The 18,845-nt window shown below is 35.2% G+C and overlaps 3 protein-coding genes across 3 annotated transcripts; 2 read left to right on the forward strand and 1 right to left on the reverse strand.

Annotated features, from left to right (window-relative positions):
- Positions 1–5,070: 5,070 nt before the first annotated feature.
- LOTGIDRAFT_96618 (hypothetical protein) lies at positions 5,071–5,268 on the forward strand (the record flags this gene model as incomplete). The annotated part of the gene is made up of 1 exon (XM_009055341.1): positions 5,071–5,268. A coding segment is annotated over one exon (198 nt), but the record flags the coding sequence as incomplete, so codon positions are not given.
- A 6,221-nt stretch (positions 5,269–11,489) lies between these two features.
- Positions 11,490–14,158, forward strand: LOTGIDRAFT_160286 (hypothetical protein; the record flags this gene model as incomplete). Its single annotated transcript, XM_009055342.1, has 4 exons — positions 11,490–11,542; positions 12,689–12,834; positions 13,453–13,588; positions 13,951–14,158. 4 exons carry the CDS (start codon positions 11,490–11,492, stop codon positions 14,156–14,158), a joined length of 543 nt encoding a protein of 180 aa, XP_009053590.1.
- Positions 14,159–16,681: 2,523 nt separating this feature from the next.
- LOTGIDRAFT_116735 (hypothetical protein) lies at positions 16,682–18,845 on the reverse strand (the record flags this gene model as incomplete). The annotated part of the gene is made up of 6 exons (XM_009055343.1): positions 16,682–16,800; positions 17,047–17,082; positions 17,432–17,560; positions 17,931–17,994; positions 18,301–18,400; positions 18,820–18,845. The coding sequence occupies 6 exons, from the start codon at positions 18,843–18,845 to the stop codon at positions 16,682–16,684; spliced, it is 474 nt and encodes a 157-aa protein (XP_009053591.1).

Consider the following 18,845-nt stretch of genomic DNA (forward strand, 5'->3'; position numbering starts at 1 on the left):
GCATGAGGACGCTAAGGTTAATGTAACATAAACTGACAACATGGCGTCACAGTTACCATACAAATCAAACATGATTTTTTTCCTTTCGTGAAATAATTGACATTTGACACGATCTGGTTTTTATTTTCTGTTTGAACGAAAATTAATTTTCAATTTGTTTTAAATTAATGTCTAACAATCGAAGCCATATATAACATTGTTATGAAACCTTATTACTGTGGTTTGCATTTGATCTGTTGTCTTCCGCGTGGTTTCATTCAAATCAGCATTTTCCATCTTCCTTTTTAATTCTCACGTCGCTTCGTTTGACCTTTGTGATTTAAAACTATCTGATTAAAATGTATAGCAATTTGTTTCACTATACATGATCTGAATAAATTCTTCTTGTGATTGCGTTCATTTGACCAGATTTCGTAATAAGCGCTTTAATTCCTAAAAGGCAGTCTTTGTCTTGGCGGACAGAATTACATCAATATAATTCTTTAAGGGGCGGGCACACGAGCGGTCTTGGTCGGAGACTTTTGTCGCCGATTAGTGCCTTGTCTTGAGTTTCAACAACTGGCACGGCACACGATGAGAATATCTCCAGTTGGTGGTCGTTTTCCACCTAGTCGATAATCACGTACGGAGCATGCACAATTATCAAACTTGTTTGATATTATAAATCCTGTCGGCGACGCGATAATCTCGACCAAGACAGCTCGTGTATTCGCACCGTTAGGCCTCACTAAAATTCTTCATTCTAGATTCACAATAAACATTGATTTCTGGTGATGGGCCAGCATAGTTTAAATAACGTAATAATCTTTAAATCGATACCCGCTATAATCCTATTGTTTGTGTGTCGCACATTGATTTAATCTTTAGAAAGATTATTTAGTTAGTTACGGTTATGGTATGCTAGCGGAGCGGAATTAACTTTCTACATTGGCGCTGTGGACCTAATAACTTAATAGCAGTGTGAAACCTGAGTTTCACATAGTAAACAGAATCAAGCTACGCTACATTCAACTTCGCCAACGCTTTTCGCGTTAAAGGGATATACTCGTCTAAATATTGTGAACATAAGCGCTATAATAACTTGAGAGCAATGTGAACGCCAAGATTTACATATACACAGAGTTCAGCTAGGGACAGGTGCGCCAATTTGGAGGGTTGATTTGAGTCCTTAAAATATATAGAATTCTCATAATTCCTTTAAAAATATCTAAAACTCAGAATTTTACTCATTATTTCTATAGATATCTTTTCTATATATCACAGAGTATCTTAAATTGACGAGTCGTCATTTAAACATTCACACGCGGATAATTCTGGACACACATGGATTTGTAGGCTCAAATTTCGCACTACTGGTGCTGCCACTGGTTGCAATTCTTCTAACATCCTGTCAGTTGTACGGTAAAACTTTGTTGTCTGATAACTGAAAATCTTAGAAGTCGCCATTAGCTGCTATGAACAAAAGTCTCCTTCACCAGGGCACGCCTTAATACAAACAGAACGAACCAATTGATTGATAGTTCAGTAGTCGGTTTATCAAAAAAATATCACGTAAAACTCTAGCCAGGCGAAATATGGCTCTGCCCGTTCACACGACGTGATATTCGGATGGACAAATGGTTAATGGTTAACGTGCCGATACATCATCTCTTGATCACGTCCGAGGAACTGTTAAGAGCCAGTAAAAATACTAATTTATGGCGTGTCCAAAAACATTAAAACGATCTTAACACTTTCTGGCTACCGTGAAAGTTTCACGAATCAACTTGATATAGCTATTTCATCGGCTAATTGGTTATTTGTGTAACACAAGGTATATCATTGCTTAATAATTTGGTAATTCCACAGTTTTATCTCCAGGGCATAGTGAAACATACTGGCCGCCATCTTGTAAAGCGGCAGAACATTATAATGCAAATTTGGGAGAGGCAAAATAAAAAAGGGAATGTTATCTTAAATAGCTTCTTTAACCAAAACTATAGCTAGTCACCAAGAGATACGTCATACGTAATGTACAATGCGTAGGCTCGTTTACTAATGAAGGAACGTTTATGTACGTTCAGTGTCGGCGCCAATTTTTTGTCGAAAATTTTCTTGAATGAACTCTGTCAGACGTTCTAATGGAATTTAACTTATCCACACCCTTAGAGCTACCACAGTCGTCCCCAATTAAGTCAGTATGCCCACTTTTTGTACCTCCAGTCTCAAGAGACTAGTGTCGCCATTGTGTGCATTGCGCACAACACATTACGAAATGCGCATTACGTACTAGCTTTGCACGCTTAGCTTTAGAAAGCTACGTAGGCTTCAGAATTTGTCAACAAAGTTCGGATATTATAGGCTAGATAAAGGAAGACCTTGCCCTCGTTAACAATAAATAGACTGGTCCCTAAGTTCCTGTCCTAAAGGATTATTGAAAAACTCTTACATAGACTAACCTTTATCTATAAAAGCTATTAAACTTTGTAGAAGGATTAGAAAGGGTAATAGAAAGTTGAGATGAGACAATGACTAACAGCTGTATAGAAAGAAATGTCGATAGTGATATTATCCAGGCCTCTTACATTGTCTAGTAAACGAAATTATAATGCCGAAGATATACTTCTAATGGAATTATAGACCCACTTCTTTTATGTATTACATATCAGCTTCACTTGATAATTGTCAGTTTAAGGAGACAAATCTGGCAATATATATGCGAATTTCCTGCCCATTTTCGCGCCATATTTTTCACTTCCGGTTTGTGCTTATGGTCGGTTGGGATTTTATTGTCATATATATCTTTGTGCTCACTGCTTTAGAAAGGGGCTCGTTAAATTTTGAATGATTTAGTCAACCAATTTCATAACATCACGAAAGTTATTCGTTTGTTTTTCGGGCGAAAAATCTCATAACTCGGTTAGAAATTCGGACAACCCCCCCCCCACAGAGAAAGTATTGTCCTTTGGTTCCTTCGCCGCCCCATCTAAAGTTTCATCGAAGATCCAGTATCACCAGACGATCTGAGCTACTTTTTTCTCGTGTATGATTGATGCCACCTAATTTCCAAAGTAAATTGCCTTTCTTGTTGATTAAAGATTGGCTATGAAAATAAATATTAAAAGGAAGATATAAATTTGATAGGTGACCGAGCTATATGAAGAATGATGGATAAAGTATTCACAGGGGATGACGCTTTATGGCTTTTAAATGAATTCGACCCAAATTTCTATATTTCTACATTCATAAGTGAAATAAATGGAGTATTACGTCCTACTCCTCTGAGCCGTATGGGCTAATGAAGACTGGCAACGCCATGCAGTATGCAATGAGGGAAATATTGCCAGGACATCGGCATTAGCCTACACTCTTTTACGTCGTTTCGTTGTCCCATCCGAACGACGCTAAGACTTTTCCATGTCAGCCCGTCCGACCTACATCTTAACGGAAGATGATCAACTCTTAATCAACAGGACTACGGCTAATGAAAAAATTAAAAAAAAAACGATATGAAGTTTTACGTCTTACTTTGTTTCTCCTGGCTGATTTAATGAATATGTACAACGCTGCACAGTGGACAACGCGGGGGGGGGGGGGGGGGGAGGGTTAGGGTTAAATACAGTGACTTAAATCTTCTTTTTATTTCCACCAGTTGGAGAAACCATTTAGATTGTGATTGTTTATGTATGGAATCAAACCCAAACGCAGAGAGACAGAAGGTGTTCTAGTTCTGTCATTAAGTATCAACCTATATAGAGTAGACATACAGTTTACATTAGTTATTTCAGAAATATCATAAGAAATCGTAATTTAATCAATCGGGACAAGTAAGTCAACGGTCAGAGAAATTCAGGTCAAATGTAGAAAGTAGTATATTAAAGTGAAGGAACGAAATGAAATGCTATTTTCTATCCTACTTTTCTGAAACTTACTTGGATTTTGAACTCGGGCCAACACCTTGCGGTGTGCAGAGAGGTAAATTTTATAGGAAGGCTCTCTAACAACAGAGGGATCGTTAACGTGCACAGAACCATAGTTGATTACCCCATTCTTGCGATTAAGCGCTTGAAAGTTATGAAATGCGAGGGTATTTTTGGGCTAAATGGACAACGCCATGCAGTGAGCAACGAGGGAAATTTTTCTAGTGCACAAATTAGACCAAACTTTCGTCCCTGTTTATTTCCCTTAAGTTAGGGCCAAACGACAGCCCTCTTGGACGTTCATCAAATTAACCTTTTGACCTAACCTGAAGAACGCTGAAGGGCTGTTGTTAGACTCTAACTGAAGTGGTTATATTAATAAAAGTTAATAAAAACGTTCATATTCTTTATCAAAAACAGTTCATTTTGTAGATTTCAGTTTACTATGAGCTTCATTTGAATCTTCCAGACTGTGAAAGGCCTATATTATTTTCAAAACAACCCCCAATCATATAAAATTATCGTGTTCACTGAAAGTTTACTTGCCATACTGTTGGTTCGCTCTAAAAATTAAGATATGTAATCATTCCTAAACATGGATTCATTCATACGAAACAGCCATTGACCCATCTTCACAATGTCAAGCTATTACAAACTTCATCTTATACATCTTCACAATGTCAAGCTATTACGAACTTCGTCTTATACATCTTCACAATGTCAAGCTATTACGAACTTCGTCTTACACATCTTCACAATGTCAAGCTATTACGAACTGCGTCTTATACATCTTCACAATATCAAACTATTACAAACTTCGTCTTACACATCTTCACAATGTCAAGCTATTACGAACTGCGTCTTACACATCTTCACAATGTCAAGCTATTACGAACTGCGTCTTATACATCTTCACAATATCAAACTATTACAAACTTCGTCTTACACATCTTCACAATGTCAAGCTATTACGAACTGCGCCTTATACATCTTCTCAATGTCAAGCTATTACAACTTCGTCTTATACATCTTCTCAATGTCAAGCTATTACAAACTTCGTCTAATACATCTTCACAATGTCAAGCTATTACAACTTCGTCTAATACATCTTCACAATGTCAAGCTATTACAACTGCGTCTTATACATCTTCTCAATGTCAAGCTATTACAAACTTCGTCTAATACATCTTCTCAATGTCAAACTATTACAACTTCGTCTAATACATCTTCACAATGTCAAGCTATTACAACTTCGTCTTATACATCTTCACAATGTCAAGCTATTACAACTGCGTCTTATACATCTTCTCAATGTCAAGCTATTACAACTTCGTCTAATACATCTTCACAATGTCAAGCTATTACGAACTGCGCCTTATACATCTTCTCAATGTCAAGCTATTACAACTTCGTCTTATACATCTTCTCAATGTCAAGCTATTACAACTGCGTCTTTTACATCTTCTCAATGTCAAGCTATTACAAACTTCGTCTAATACATCTTCTCAATGTCAAGCTATTACAAACTTCGTCTTATACATCTTCACAATGTCAAGCTATTACGAACTTCGTCTTATACATCTTGTCAAGCTATTACGAACTTCGTCTTATACATCTTCTCAATGTCAAGCTAATACGTCTTATACCTTGACTGCAATATATATAGACATAAATTTTGTAGTATGAGGTCTACATTTGAAGGAATTATGCGATTTTTGTGCAGTACTTGCAAATATTCAAGGCCCAAATCAACCACCGAAAATGGCGAAGCTGTCCCTTTAAGTAAATAACTGGTCAGAAAGAGTTGTTATATCATAATAAGGAAATCAATGTACAGAGTAATTGAAATTGTCATATTGAAGTCACTAGAGGTCTGAAGAGATGAAGGCATTTAGCTTGAACTAATGTAGCTCTATTAACCCGTCATCATTGCGGCCTATTATTAATCAACAAAGTGCAAAATAGAATTGGTCGCTCCGTTTCTGCTTTGCTGACCGCATTACATCGATATGGGACTTCTAGTAATAATAAGGTTTCGAGTTGTTCATCCCCCTGGATAACTTGTTTTTAAACAATAAGACCTGTGAGTTGGTAACGGCATCGAGCCCATATGTCAGAAATCCATATTACCGTCACTAACTTTGATTGGTGATGGATTGTATTCCCGACCAATAAGATTCGTGGAAGGAAAATATAACCAAAAAATGAGATGTGTCTCTTGAGGCCAGGGATTCCTACAGATTTAAGATGGTCTACGATGAATTTAAAACATTTCAAGGACTTAATTTTTAACTCCCTCTAAATACGCTAATGACTAGAACGTAAAATTCCATTTTATTTTCTATTTTTATTTCAGAACTGTGGATCCTTGTGTTATTATTTCTGCCATCTTTGTTGGTGTCATGTCCGTCCAATGCTGTAAATAATGTGTTTCGATGTTTAGCCAATCTGACTATAGGACTCCATGATGAAAATGTCAAGGCCGGTGAAGATGTCGATATTGTACGTCATCATTGTGAGTAAGTATATTTTGGGTTTCTTTATTTAAAAGGATTTTCAATTTAAATTTCAATTTAAAAAGAAATACATTGATTTCTTTAGTAAAAGCAAGATGAAACACTTGAAAAGGTATTTTTTTTTTAAATTACGAGGTAAATAGCCTAACGAATGATCGAGAACTATTTGACACGTATGTGGTAAATAGTCACTGCCTTTAGATATATTCTGTTGAAATCATACCAACCTTGGATTTAAAAGGATAATTCTTCCGTCGTAGATTTTGATTGGTTGAGCCTTCAATGGTCATAATTGGTCTAATTGAAAAGAAAACGTAAGAAGCGAAAGGGTGTGAATCAAGGGATGGATGGTGTCAACAGACTCTCACATGTTTGATAAATCAATATGAAAGAGTTGAAGAAACGAACGAAAGTACATGTCTCTTTGTGACTACAATTGGAAATAATAGTAATAAACGTCTGAAGGAATAAAATCTAATTAGACCTAATAATGATGAGATATTCCTTTCCCTTTTAAAGTAGCTCTCCCATATAGATCTCTTGACGCTTCATTTGAATTAGGGAAAGGGTCTTTAATATTGTTCACAATGTATAGAATACTAAGATATAGTACAAATCTTCATTTTTAGAAGGAAAGACAGCTTTAAGTCACTAAAAACTTAGACCTAATCTTGTCTTTAGAATTAAAAACTAAAAGAGGCTAATTATGCGAGACTATATAATTCAAAAACCTCAATAATTTAAATAGCGTAATCTCGGTTATATATATACCGTTTAAAAACCGTTAAAGTGGGTCTTAATTAGGTTACGTTAAAGTGGGTTTTAATTTTTCTTTACTCTAGAAAACTTGGCATCTTTTCAAGGAGACTTATTGTACGAGTCTACATTAATATTTTCACCTTTTGGGGGAAACCATCTTTAATCAAACCAATATGAATACTATCAGACGAAAAATCTGTACCATAATGAAAAGTTTAACTTGTCATATTTTGACGGATGTCTGTTAGGAATGAAAATAATACAATTAACAACCAAGAAAAGAGTAAATACTATTTCCATCTAGCTTATTGATAATTCTTAAAGGTCATATTCGCCATTTTCAGGGGTTGATTTGGGTTTTGAATATATTTGTTAAAAAGGCTTCTAGAGCTTTCTAGGTACTAGAACTGTACACAAATTGCATAATACTTTCAAATGCGATTAATACTAGAGATTTTACTTTTATTTCTGTATACGTCTTTCATATATATGGCGGGGGTCGGGAAAGGCGAGTCGTCATTTTAACTTTCATACGCGGTTAATTGTGGACAGACACGAATGCTCAGATTTTAACGGTGATCCTTGAACACTATTACTGATTAGCTAAGCTAAAAAATTCCAGTTTCCGAGATGAAAGTACGATTGGTCAAACGGATGGTGACACCGTCTCTTTAATAGTTTCTACGAGAAATTCCTCTCTCGTGGACCATAATTTACGTTGGCTAACGCTTGGTTAATTCTGCTTTCCTATTTATTTGTTCAAGCGCGCTGTAGAATGACAAATAAATCCTAATTACGGTTTATAAAAATAGGCTAAATGTCAAAGTGATTAAAAGATGTTTTCAAGTTCCTCGTGTATAGGAGCCATTCGTGGCTTCCATTTGAACCAAATCTCACTTTTAAAAAAATAGGAAAATGGAGATTTTGCCTTTTGACGTCACTAAGGTATGGAATTTTAGGACCCCCACGCGACAAACGGGAACCGAATTGTACAGTAATAAAATTTCCTATAAATGATGATCCAGGTAATGTTACTTTAAAGCGAACCGAAAAAGATCCCCAAAATAGGATCTAGGCAATATTACTTTAAAATGAGTCATCTATTGTGTAAAAAAGTCGGATCTCGTGTTGTTCAACGGTTGAGTTTTCAAATATACGGGTGATGTTACTTTAAACTAAACCATCCGCCAGCCAAAACATCCCATCCTGTTGTTAAATAACAGGTTTCGTAAAAAATAGGATCTAGGCAAAGCTACTTTAAAATGAGTTATCCATCGAGCAACAACTCGGATCGCGTTGTACAACGATAAAGTTTCCAATCATATGGGCCAAGTAAATGTAAGCAATGCTAAAAGTCGAATCGGATCATGTTGTACAATAAAAATAATTCCGAAAAAAACTGTATCTAGACAATTCTACTTAAAAATGAACCATTCATCGAGCAACAAATCGGATCGTGTTGTACAACGATAAAGTTTCCAAGAATATGAGCCAAAAACTAAAGGCAATGCTAAAAGTGAACTATTCGTCAAAAAACCACAAAATCGGATTATGTTGTACAATAAAAATATTTAAAAAAAAAATAGGATCTAGGCAATGCTACTTTAAGGTGAACCATCCATGGAGCAAAAAATCGGATCGTGTTGTACAACGATAAAGTTTCCAAGAATATGAGCCAGTAAACTAAAGGCAATGCTAAAAGTGAACCATTCGTCAAAAAACCACAAAATCGGATTATGTTGTACAATAAAAATATTAAAAAAAAAATAGGATCTAGGCAATGCTACTTTAAGGTGAACCATCCATGGAGCAAAAAATCGGATCGTGTTGTACAACGATAAAGTTTCCAAGAATGTGAGCCAGTAAACTAAAGGCAATGCTAAAAGTGAACCATTCGTCAAAAAACCACAAAATCGGATTATGTTGTACAATAAAAATATTAAAAAAAAAATAGGATCTAGGCAATGCTACTTTAAGGTGAACCATCCATGGAGCAAAAAATCGGATCGTGTTGTACAACGATAAAGTTTCCAAGAATGTGAGCCAGTAAACTAAAGGCAATGCTAAAAGTGAACCATTCGTCAAAAAACCACAAAATCGGATTATGTTGTACAATAAAAATATTAAAAAAAAAATAGGATCTAGGCAATGCTACTTTAAGGTGAACCATCCATGGAGCAAAAAATCGGATCGTGTTGTACAACGATAAAGTTTCCAAACAATGATAATTGAGTGATTGAGATAGCTAATGTGTTGAAAATACTTTTTACACTTGAAATATCACAGACAAATAAAGTCAGGTTTACTTTCTCAAAATGTCAATTAGCTTGGATACAAAGTCACAGACATATTTTTTTTCAAAATTTTAAACGAGCTTAAAAAACGTTTAAAACTGAATTTGAAACATTTATGCGCTCGTTCTATGTTTGATTTGAAAATTAAATGACTTATATTCGTAAATTTGACACTATAGAAAATGTAGTTGAACTTGTGATATACACGGAAAAACATTTTGATAAAACGAACGCCTACGAAATAGAATGGAATGGAGTGTTACGTGGTTGAGTGGGGTGGTGGAAATGGGCAACACGGTGCAGTGTACAATGAAAAAATTGTTTGCTTTTACAATGGCATTTACCGCCAACCAAATCCTTTACCATGCAAATTAGGATCACGTGTGATGTTCACATTAATGATCGTTCCACAGTTAAAAATTAGAAAAGAGTAGGCATATCGCTGTCCTAGGGACTTTACCCTCATTGCACACCGTCTAACTCCATTTTACTCCATTTATTGATATTATTTCATTTGAACAAATTGGTTTTGGGATCTTTAAAAACAACACCAATTTAAACACAATTCTTATTATTTCCAGTTTGTGTGGATGAAGTGTTTGGGTGGTTGGGATTTTAAACCCACCATTGATTTATCACTAACTAACCAACTAAAACTGGCTTAAAGCTACCATCTTATTCCATTAGTTGGGCCACAAAGACGGACAGTCACTAGATAAAAAAACAGCATTGGGATAATTTGACAGACAGACAGATATTTCAAACTTGATTTGGTCTGATATACTAAGAAATTTCACAGACGACATGACCGAGCCAAATTTCTTCATACGAGACGACGAATGTTTGTGCGTTTCCTCGGGCAGTTTTCCATACCGGATAATCTACTTTGCCTCAATCATCTTTTGCTTGTTTCCTTCAATTATGATCATATCTGATAACAAATTACTGTTGGTTACTTTCCATGTTGACCTCACCCATATCTTGTAAACAACGCTGAAAATATTAAAGATGCTATCCCGCTTTGAAAGTTTAAAGGAGGTAACCCGCCCGGAATTCAAAGGAGCTCTACCGCATTGAAATTCAAAGGAACTGTCCCACATAGAATTACCTACGGAGATAGTCCTCATAAATAGCATTGGAATAGTTAAAGAAGCCTCCTCGCTTGAAAATTTTTTGTCCAAGAATGAATAATTAAAAGATCCGTGGCTCACACATATTCATGAAAATTATAAAGGAATTATCGACTCTTGATTGAATCTCGAAAGCACTGAACAAAACATCAAAATATTTCTTATCCTTAGAATATTCTTATCTACGGGACCTAATTTGCTAGCAGATGACAATCGAACTCGATACCGACCGAGCAAAACAACTCCGACATATCATACGAGAACCTCTCTTTAATGTTTTGTGTTAGATTATATAGATTATCTATATGTGTGTTATACATGTAGGAAGTTATCTTCTTTTCGTTAGTGCTGTAATATTATACAAGATTATCATTAATCCCTAACTCGAACAATGACAGGAAAAAGGGATCAATTCACAGCAAGGCAGAAATATTTGCTATTTAAAGGAATATTATTATACGTCTATTTATTCACTTTACCAGCTGATAAAACCCACTTTCAGTTACCTGTATAACTTTTCAGAATGGAAAACTGACGTTCAGTTTGTCTGAAATTAGACAGAAACGATATTGATTATCATTCTCCCGACCAGATAACACCGGTATAACGGTTCTAAATGTCTGATTTAAGTCAAATTGTAGGTAACATAAAACCGTTTTAAAGGAACAGGAATTATATCAGTTTGAAATGGGGGAAATTAGAAGAAGCGATGCCTTTAAGAAGATGTCAAGTGTCAAAGAGTTCATAGAATAATGATATAACGTCATACCGTGCGCAATGGGGGATATTTTGTGACTTTTTTAACTACAATTCGGTAAAATTTTATGATGCTATAATTCATATTCAACGAAATAATAATTACACGGTTAATTAACGAAATTGTACTGAGTGATGCTCAATAATAGTCGCTACAACAGTCTCATCTTGTTTTTGGTGAACTGTTGGTGAGTGATGTTGAGTAGTGATCACTATAGCTCATCTTGTTAAAAATTATTGTTAAGTTGGTGAACTGTTAGTGAGTGATGTTGAGTAGTACTCACTACAGCCCATCTTGTTAAAAATTATTGTTAAGTTGGTGAACTGTTAGTGAGTGATGTTGAGTAGTGATCACTATAGCTCATCTTGTTAAAAATTATTGTTAATTTGGTGAACTGTTAGTGAGTGATGTTGAGTAGTACTCACTACAGCTCATATTGTTAAAAATTATTGTTAAATTGGTGAACAGTTAGTGAGTGATGTTGAGTAGTGATCACTATAGCTCATCTTGTTAAAAATTATTGTTAAGTTGGTGAACTGTTAGTGAGTGATGTTGAGTAGTACTCACTACAGCTCATCTTGTTAAAAATTATTGGTAAATTGGTGAACTGTTAGTGAGTGATGTTGAGTAGTACTCACTACAGCTCATCTTGTTAAAGATTATTGTTAAATTGGTGAACTGTTAGTGAGTGATGTTGAGTAGTACTCACTACAGCTCATCTTGTTAAAAATTATTGGTAAATTGGTGAACTGTTAGTGAGTGATGTTGAGTAGTACTCACTACAGCTCATCTTGTTAAAAATTATTGGTAAATTGGTGAACTGTTAGTGAGTGATGTTGAGTAGTACTCACTACAGCTCATCTTGTTAAAAATTATTGGTAAATTGGTGAACTGTTAGTGAGTGATGTTGGGTAGTACTCACTACAGCTCATCTTGTTAAAAATTATTGGTAAATTGGTGAACTGTTTTTTATTAGTTTTTTTTAGTAGTGATCATGGGGGTGTTTTGCATAACGTTCATACTTCATGTTTTTGGGACAAAATTATACAGAAGCTTTAACAAATTTCGGCTGGTTTATTCAATTGTAGACATATCTAATGTTGATTTCCATTCTGAAAAGTGATATGAATAGCTTAATTGCTGATGCAAAATTTGCCCAATTACACACTCGCGTTGTCCATTTCCAGTATCCCTTTTGCACACAGGAAGCAAAACACTCTATTATTTAATTGCAAAAGTGTCCCTTATACGAAAATGTCTGATAGCAAACATCTACCACACTGAGCCACAGCGGCACCCTGATATTTTCTAATGAATACTGAATTCTTTCCAGGTCGGGCGAGTTCGAATCGTCAGCTAGATGTGTAGAAGCTTTATTTAACCAATGTCGTCAGTCTCAGCAGATTTCCTTATTGTACAAATTAGTTGATCCCGATAAAATACGTCTTTCATTTGATAAAATTTGTGGTAAACTTGATCGTAAGTATTCCTATTTGTCTGCTCCTGATCAGTGACTTCGTAAAGCTATCACGATCTGGATCTAATACCCTGACTGCAGTAGACACCTATTTGTTTCACAACGATTTGATTGTATGCTAGCAAATACTGGGCTCTCTGCAAAAAATCTGACTTTGCGTCAACTCTAGGGCTTCTTATTTGCTGTATTAACTAGCATATAATCCAATCAAATTGCTGCATTCCGTGATACAAGAAAGGTGGCCAATGGGTCAAGATACGAGACACAGTTCGTAATAGCTTGGCATTATGAAGATTATGTCCACCCAGCTTTTCTTACCGCAAAATCGATGTCCGAGGCTTAAGGTAAACTTTCGTCATAGTCTAGTTTTTCTAAAGTATATTTTCTCACACGTAAATGAGTTCGTTTCCTAAATATTGGAAATTTACTCCATTGCCCAAGCGGTTGTATTGATAATGTATTTCATAATCTACATAACGACGACGCTGTATCCTTGTCATAATGTTTTTCGTTACTGTACAATAATCCATTTCGTCTGAAACGCAATACCATCATTGAATGGGTGGGGTAGCCCATCGAAAATAAAAGACACGAATTATCTTTATGCTTTATCGTTTCAGTCTATTCAAAATCCAAAGTGTGTATAATGCGACAAGATAGTAAAATAAAACGATGTTTCCATGACGTAGAGTACGTTTTCCACGATAATATAGCTAAAGCCAGATACGTGGACCACGTTATACTTACGTACTGTGGGTAAGTAGGCATCTCAGTTAACCGATCTCAACCATGTCTTGGTGTTACGATCTCCGTCCAGTACCTTGACATTATAAGGCACTTCTCGTATCAGTCTAGTTTGCAAATGCGGCAATTTGATTGGATTGTACACTAGCGAATACAGCCAATTTAGCCCTTCGTATAAAATTCCAGTGATGACGCTCTAGTAACGAAGTTCTTTGCATGAGGGTAACTTATGATTGCAATATGGTTTCATTACATTGTATACGTATTGGGTTCCGGATTTTAATTCTAAAAAGTATTATAGATAGCTGAGATTGTTCTTTTTAGTTACTTGATTAATGTATTTATTGGCACAAACCCCTTTAATCTATTTTTAGATTCCAGTTAGGATTACGAGATTGTATAGTCCAACCTGTGACAACTGCCTGTGGCAAGGATATCGGCGGATTTATGAATGATTTTATGGATGGAGTTACTGCCCCTGTTTGTATGAAAGACATATATGGCAATTCTGCTTCGTGTAATATACCCGAGTTAACTTTATTGTCCCTAATGACGCCATTTATTTTATCGCCATTTTTGTGAAACTTTTTGTGAAAAGTCAGTCTATATCGAGTGTTGAATACTGTATTTATATTAGAATCTGTTATTACTTATACCTGACAGCTGACACCACTCTGTGACTGGGGTTGTCAACTGCGCTACTCTTTCAGATAGCTACACAATTTTCTTTTAGTACGTGCGCACTATATTCGCAATTATACGGTATACGTTTTCATTACGTTCTAAATCAGTAAGATGTATTAGAATTGTAATTCTATCTGGACAAACAAATCGAATGTTGGATATTAATAGAAGTTCAAACATTCTCCGACACCACTCTGCGATTGGCTTTGTTAAATGAGCAACCCATTCGGTTATATATTTGTTTTGGGTACATCTTTTGGGTGATCTTTTCTCGAACTGTGCGGTAGGAAAACTAACTCAAGTTGCCGATATGAGCACTATGCGACGGCTCTGATGAAATGCTTTAACTTTCGAGCATGGGTTCATTTTCAAACACATCAAACTTCATCTAGCTATCACAGAACCATTTTGTATATTAAAGGGACATAACCACTAATAAGAGCTTGCTTGCCCTTTACGTTGCTTCTATTTATATTACTGTTTTCATTAAAGGCTTTCCCTTTTGATATCAAATGCTTCAGTTCAATACAACAAAACCTTCCAAATTGCTTCTAACCCTGTTGTGTTATTGAAAGCTGGGGAGAGGCAGCTGTACCGTCCACTCTAGTGATGTTTTAACAAGAAAACACCTATATTATTATATTATTATATTAAGTTAATAGCACAATTTTAAACAAAACACTAACAAACAGTCAAAATATATTTCAATATATTATATTTACATCATATAATAAACACTTCTAAAACACACTTGTATTGGTGGTTCAAAATAAACAGATAGCAATCAACATCACTTGATAGACAATCAACATTACTTGATAGACAATCAACATCACTTGACTTGTGTGGTCAATCAAAATCAGAGATGTCAAGCAGAGGATATTGACAGTAGGGACATTTGAACTGCCCTAGCGGCCATGTCCGGCAAATAAAGTCAAATCAAATTTGTGATGTCAATCCAATAGAAATCTGTGACATCAAACTAAATAATTGATATGCAAAGTCTATCAACATCACTTGATTTGTGTTGTCAATCCAAATCACTTGATTTTTTATGCCAATCAAACTTGATATGTCAATTCAAATCACCTGAATTCACTTGACTTTATTTGTGACGACAATCAAAATCATAGATTTGTGACGACAATCAAAATCATTGATTTATGAAGTTCTCTGGAATGCATCCTAAAACATATTCATTAAATAATGATAACAATATTCAACAAAAATAAAAAATATTATGTCTTTAGGAAACATTCCACATTCACCAGAAATATTCTCATCCACTATAAACATAGCTCAGTCCGAAATTTATAAATTGTACAACATATTTCAACACAAGTATGAAATCTCTCGCTCAGATTAAAAGCCTGTAGTTTCTTCACAACTTGATATGTCAAGGGGTCATGAGTCAGCTTCAAAATTTAACCCTTGATACAAAGACCAATGTATGTGTCACTAAAGACTCCTGAATTGGCATTATGCTACCTACTTTCCAATTGGCAGACGGTCATAGAAACGTAATGCATCTTCCATAGAATTATTTCCATGCTGTCTTCTTTTAAAAAATCTGATTGGACATGAAAAAAATCGACAGGGATACTGGTCTATTGTGTCAAAGGTTAAATATTGAAAACAACTCGCTACCCTCGAAATCAAGATCATATGTTCACTTCAAATTTACTGGCCTCAATGTCCTCGGAACTGGAATATATCCAAAGGCAAGTAAGTTCACTTCTCTGAAGTCTTTTAAAAATGCTTTTTTCACATATTAACTTTGTTTATTTGATTTTCACAAGTTTTTCCATCCTGAAGGATAAGAGTAACTGTTATAAAACGTCAAGTCGTAGTTAGTCAAGTTCATTTTTCCCGGCTAAAAGTCACAGATGTTAAAAGTATCCGATTCACAACTTGGTTTGAATTTTTCAACATTACTAATTCACACCCCAGACGTGTCACCGTTTAAAATCACTTTTTTTTAAGTTATTATTATTGATATTGAGAACCAAAAATTGTACTACCACCTTGTTGAGAGCTGGATGGTGGTGGTGGTTCCTCCATTTCTACTCGGTTAGCTGAAAATATACACAAATATCAACATTACTTTATCAAATGATTGATGTGATAGAACTATAAAGTTTGCGTCACTATAGCAACCTGTGATTCACAACCCACCACAGTAACCTAATGTGCTTCATTAGTAACCTTAAGCGCCACCTTTATGCTACTAGTACCACAGTAACCTTTGAGCTACCACAGTAACATTATTTGCTACCATAGTAACCACATGCCACCACAGTAACCTTATTGCCATCACAGTGACCTTAATGCTTTTGTGCTAAAAAACTGGCTGTAAGTTCAACCTGTGAAGGTTTGCAAGGATAAAAATGCTCCTAATAGGACACCAGATATAGTGTAAGATCAGAACAACAAGATCTGAAAAACAGGTGAAAAATGGAAGTTACCTGGATTAAACTGTTCTGCAGAATATCTTGTAAATAAAATACCCATTCCTTCAATCATAGCTAATAATACCCCACCTACAATCAAAATATACTTAAAATTAATCTACAATTTCAATTCTTTTCCTGTAATATTTTTCATCAAGATTGTAATCTAACAAGATTTCCAACACAGTTTTGTTCTAATGACAAATAAGTTTTCACCAATCAAAGCATTATGATTTTTAAGATAGCCAAGCAATATGATAGCCTCCTTGGGTTACTCCATCCCTCAAGAATAAAGGGAAGCAACTACCAATGAATAAAGAATCTAAAACTGCTTACCAACTACTGCTGAGCCAACACCCTTTTTTAACCCATCTAAAAGAGAAAAAAATTGGATAAGAATATCAGTCTACACTAAGAGTCCACACTAAGATACTTTATGGTCAGCCAGTAGCCAGTTGGATAATTGTCTGCAAGGACATTAGGGGCAGTGGGTTCGAATCCTCCTTAAATTAAGAGATATTCTGATGCCATTGCTAGTGCTTTCAGGAGAGAGTCTGGTGAAAACTATCAGCTAAATTTCATGGACCACACTTAGTAACGAAAATAAAATACACTCATGGTTATGGAAAATCTATAAAAGATTTAGAACAAAGTCAGACACTTTGGAGCAGCAACCAGACATGGCTGGCTAAAAGGCTAATTAACACCAATAATATCTTACCCCTGAAAGACAATGCAAACCCTGTAGCAGCCCCACTAAATATAGAGTTCCATGGATCTTCCTTCTTCCGAACATATACACATAAACAATCTATTGATGAAAATAAAAATCCCCACACTGCAAAATTGCCTGCAAAGAAAAAAAAATATCAGAAACCTTTTCAACCCTAGAGGCCGGTTTACCGTCCACACACTAACGCAACATATACCCAAGCAGACGGTGTACCAGCTGTTACTAAGTGATGTCATACAACGTTAACATCATACACTTTTACTTTTATTACTTAGAGTTCAGGGTATATGACAGTATATTTCATTTACACTCAAAATGTTAATGAATGTTTTTAAGAGATACTCCAATGGAAATACCACATCTAAAGCCTTCAATCTTTCTCTGTATAAGCCCTTTCAACATTATCTACAGGCACAAAAGATATCATTGTGGGACACTTTTAATAAAATCATTCTTGAATCATAACTTATATAAGTTCAATACTTACGCCCAGTAATAGGTGCCTTTTCTCTGACCATAGCAAGACTGCCATACATTCTTCTGAAATTACCCTGAAAAAAAACAACAAAAATTCACCTGTTTAATAAAATTTCATTAAGGTTCGTTAAGGTTACAAGCAGGCCTGGCTACAGCTTTTAATGGTAGATCCAGAATCTTGAAGTTCAAATTTCAGAAATGAAAGAAAAAGATTTGAGTTCACTTCCCTTGAAATTATGTGTATGTGAGAGGACTTCTCATTTCCAATTGTTTAAGGCCTTTTCATAATTCAATCTAATATCTAGTCTAGTCTTTCAGATGTCTGCATCACTTAAAAGCTCACAACTGACTTTAAAAATAAGGATTTTATTTAGACTTACACTTGGTGCATTTCTGAAACCTTTTATACTGTGAAATACTGAACCCCCGATCACACCCATAGAAAACGCTCCCCCACAATCATCCAGTATCCGGTACGGACTGAAAAAGTAAAGAAACTCTGAGTAACTACATGTTTCAGGTTCTGTTTTAATATTTTGAAATGCAGAGTTACATAAGTCAATAAGTGCCATAAGATGAGACTTTTAACTGATATTGTAACAAATTGATCTGAATCTATTTAAGGTTTGCAAAAAACAAAAGCAAGGACAATGCACAAAGACAATAGCGCCAATATGAAACAATTTGTAATTAGCAAGCTTAAACAATTTCGTCATTTCACTTTGAAAAATAACTTATTATTTTTCAATGTCAAAGACAAAGTTTGGGTCAATGGAGGGATTTTTCTACAGACTACTTAAACTGAACCTGACCGAGGGTTTAAAGCAACAATTATTCAATACGTTCATAGTACCAATTATTCATTTAGAGCAAATATAAAGAAATTATATAATTTTTACCAAGGATCACGCGTATATTCTGCCAT

Source organism: Lottia gigantea (assembly GCF_000327385.1).
Source record: "Lottia gigantea unplaced genomic scaffold LOTGIsca_24, whole genome shotgun sequence".
NCBI lineage: Eukaryota > Metazoa > Mollusca > Gastropoda > Lottiidae > Lottia > Lottia gigantea.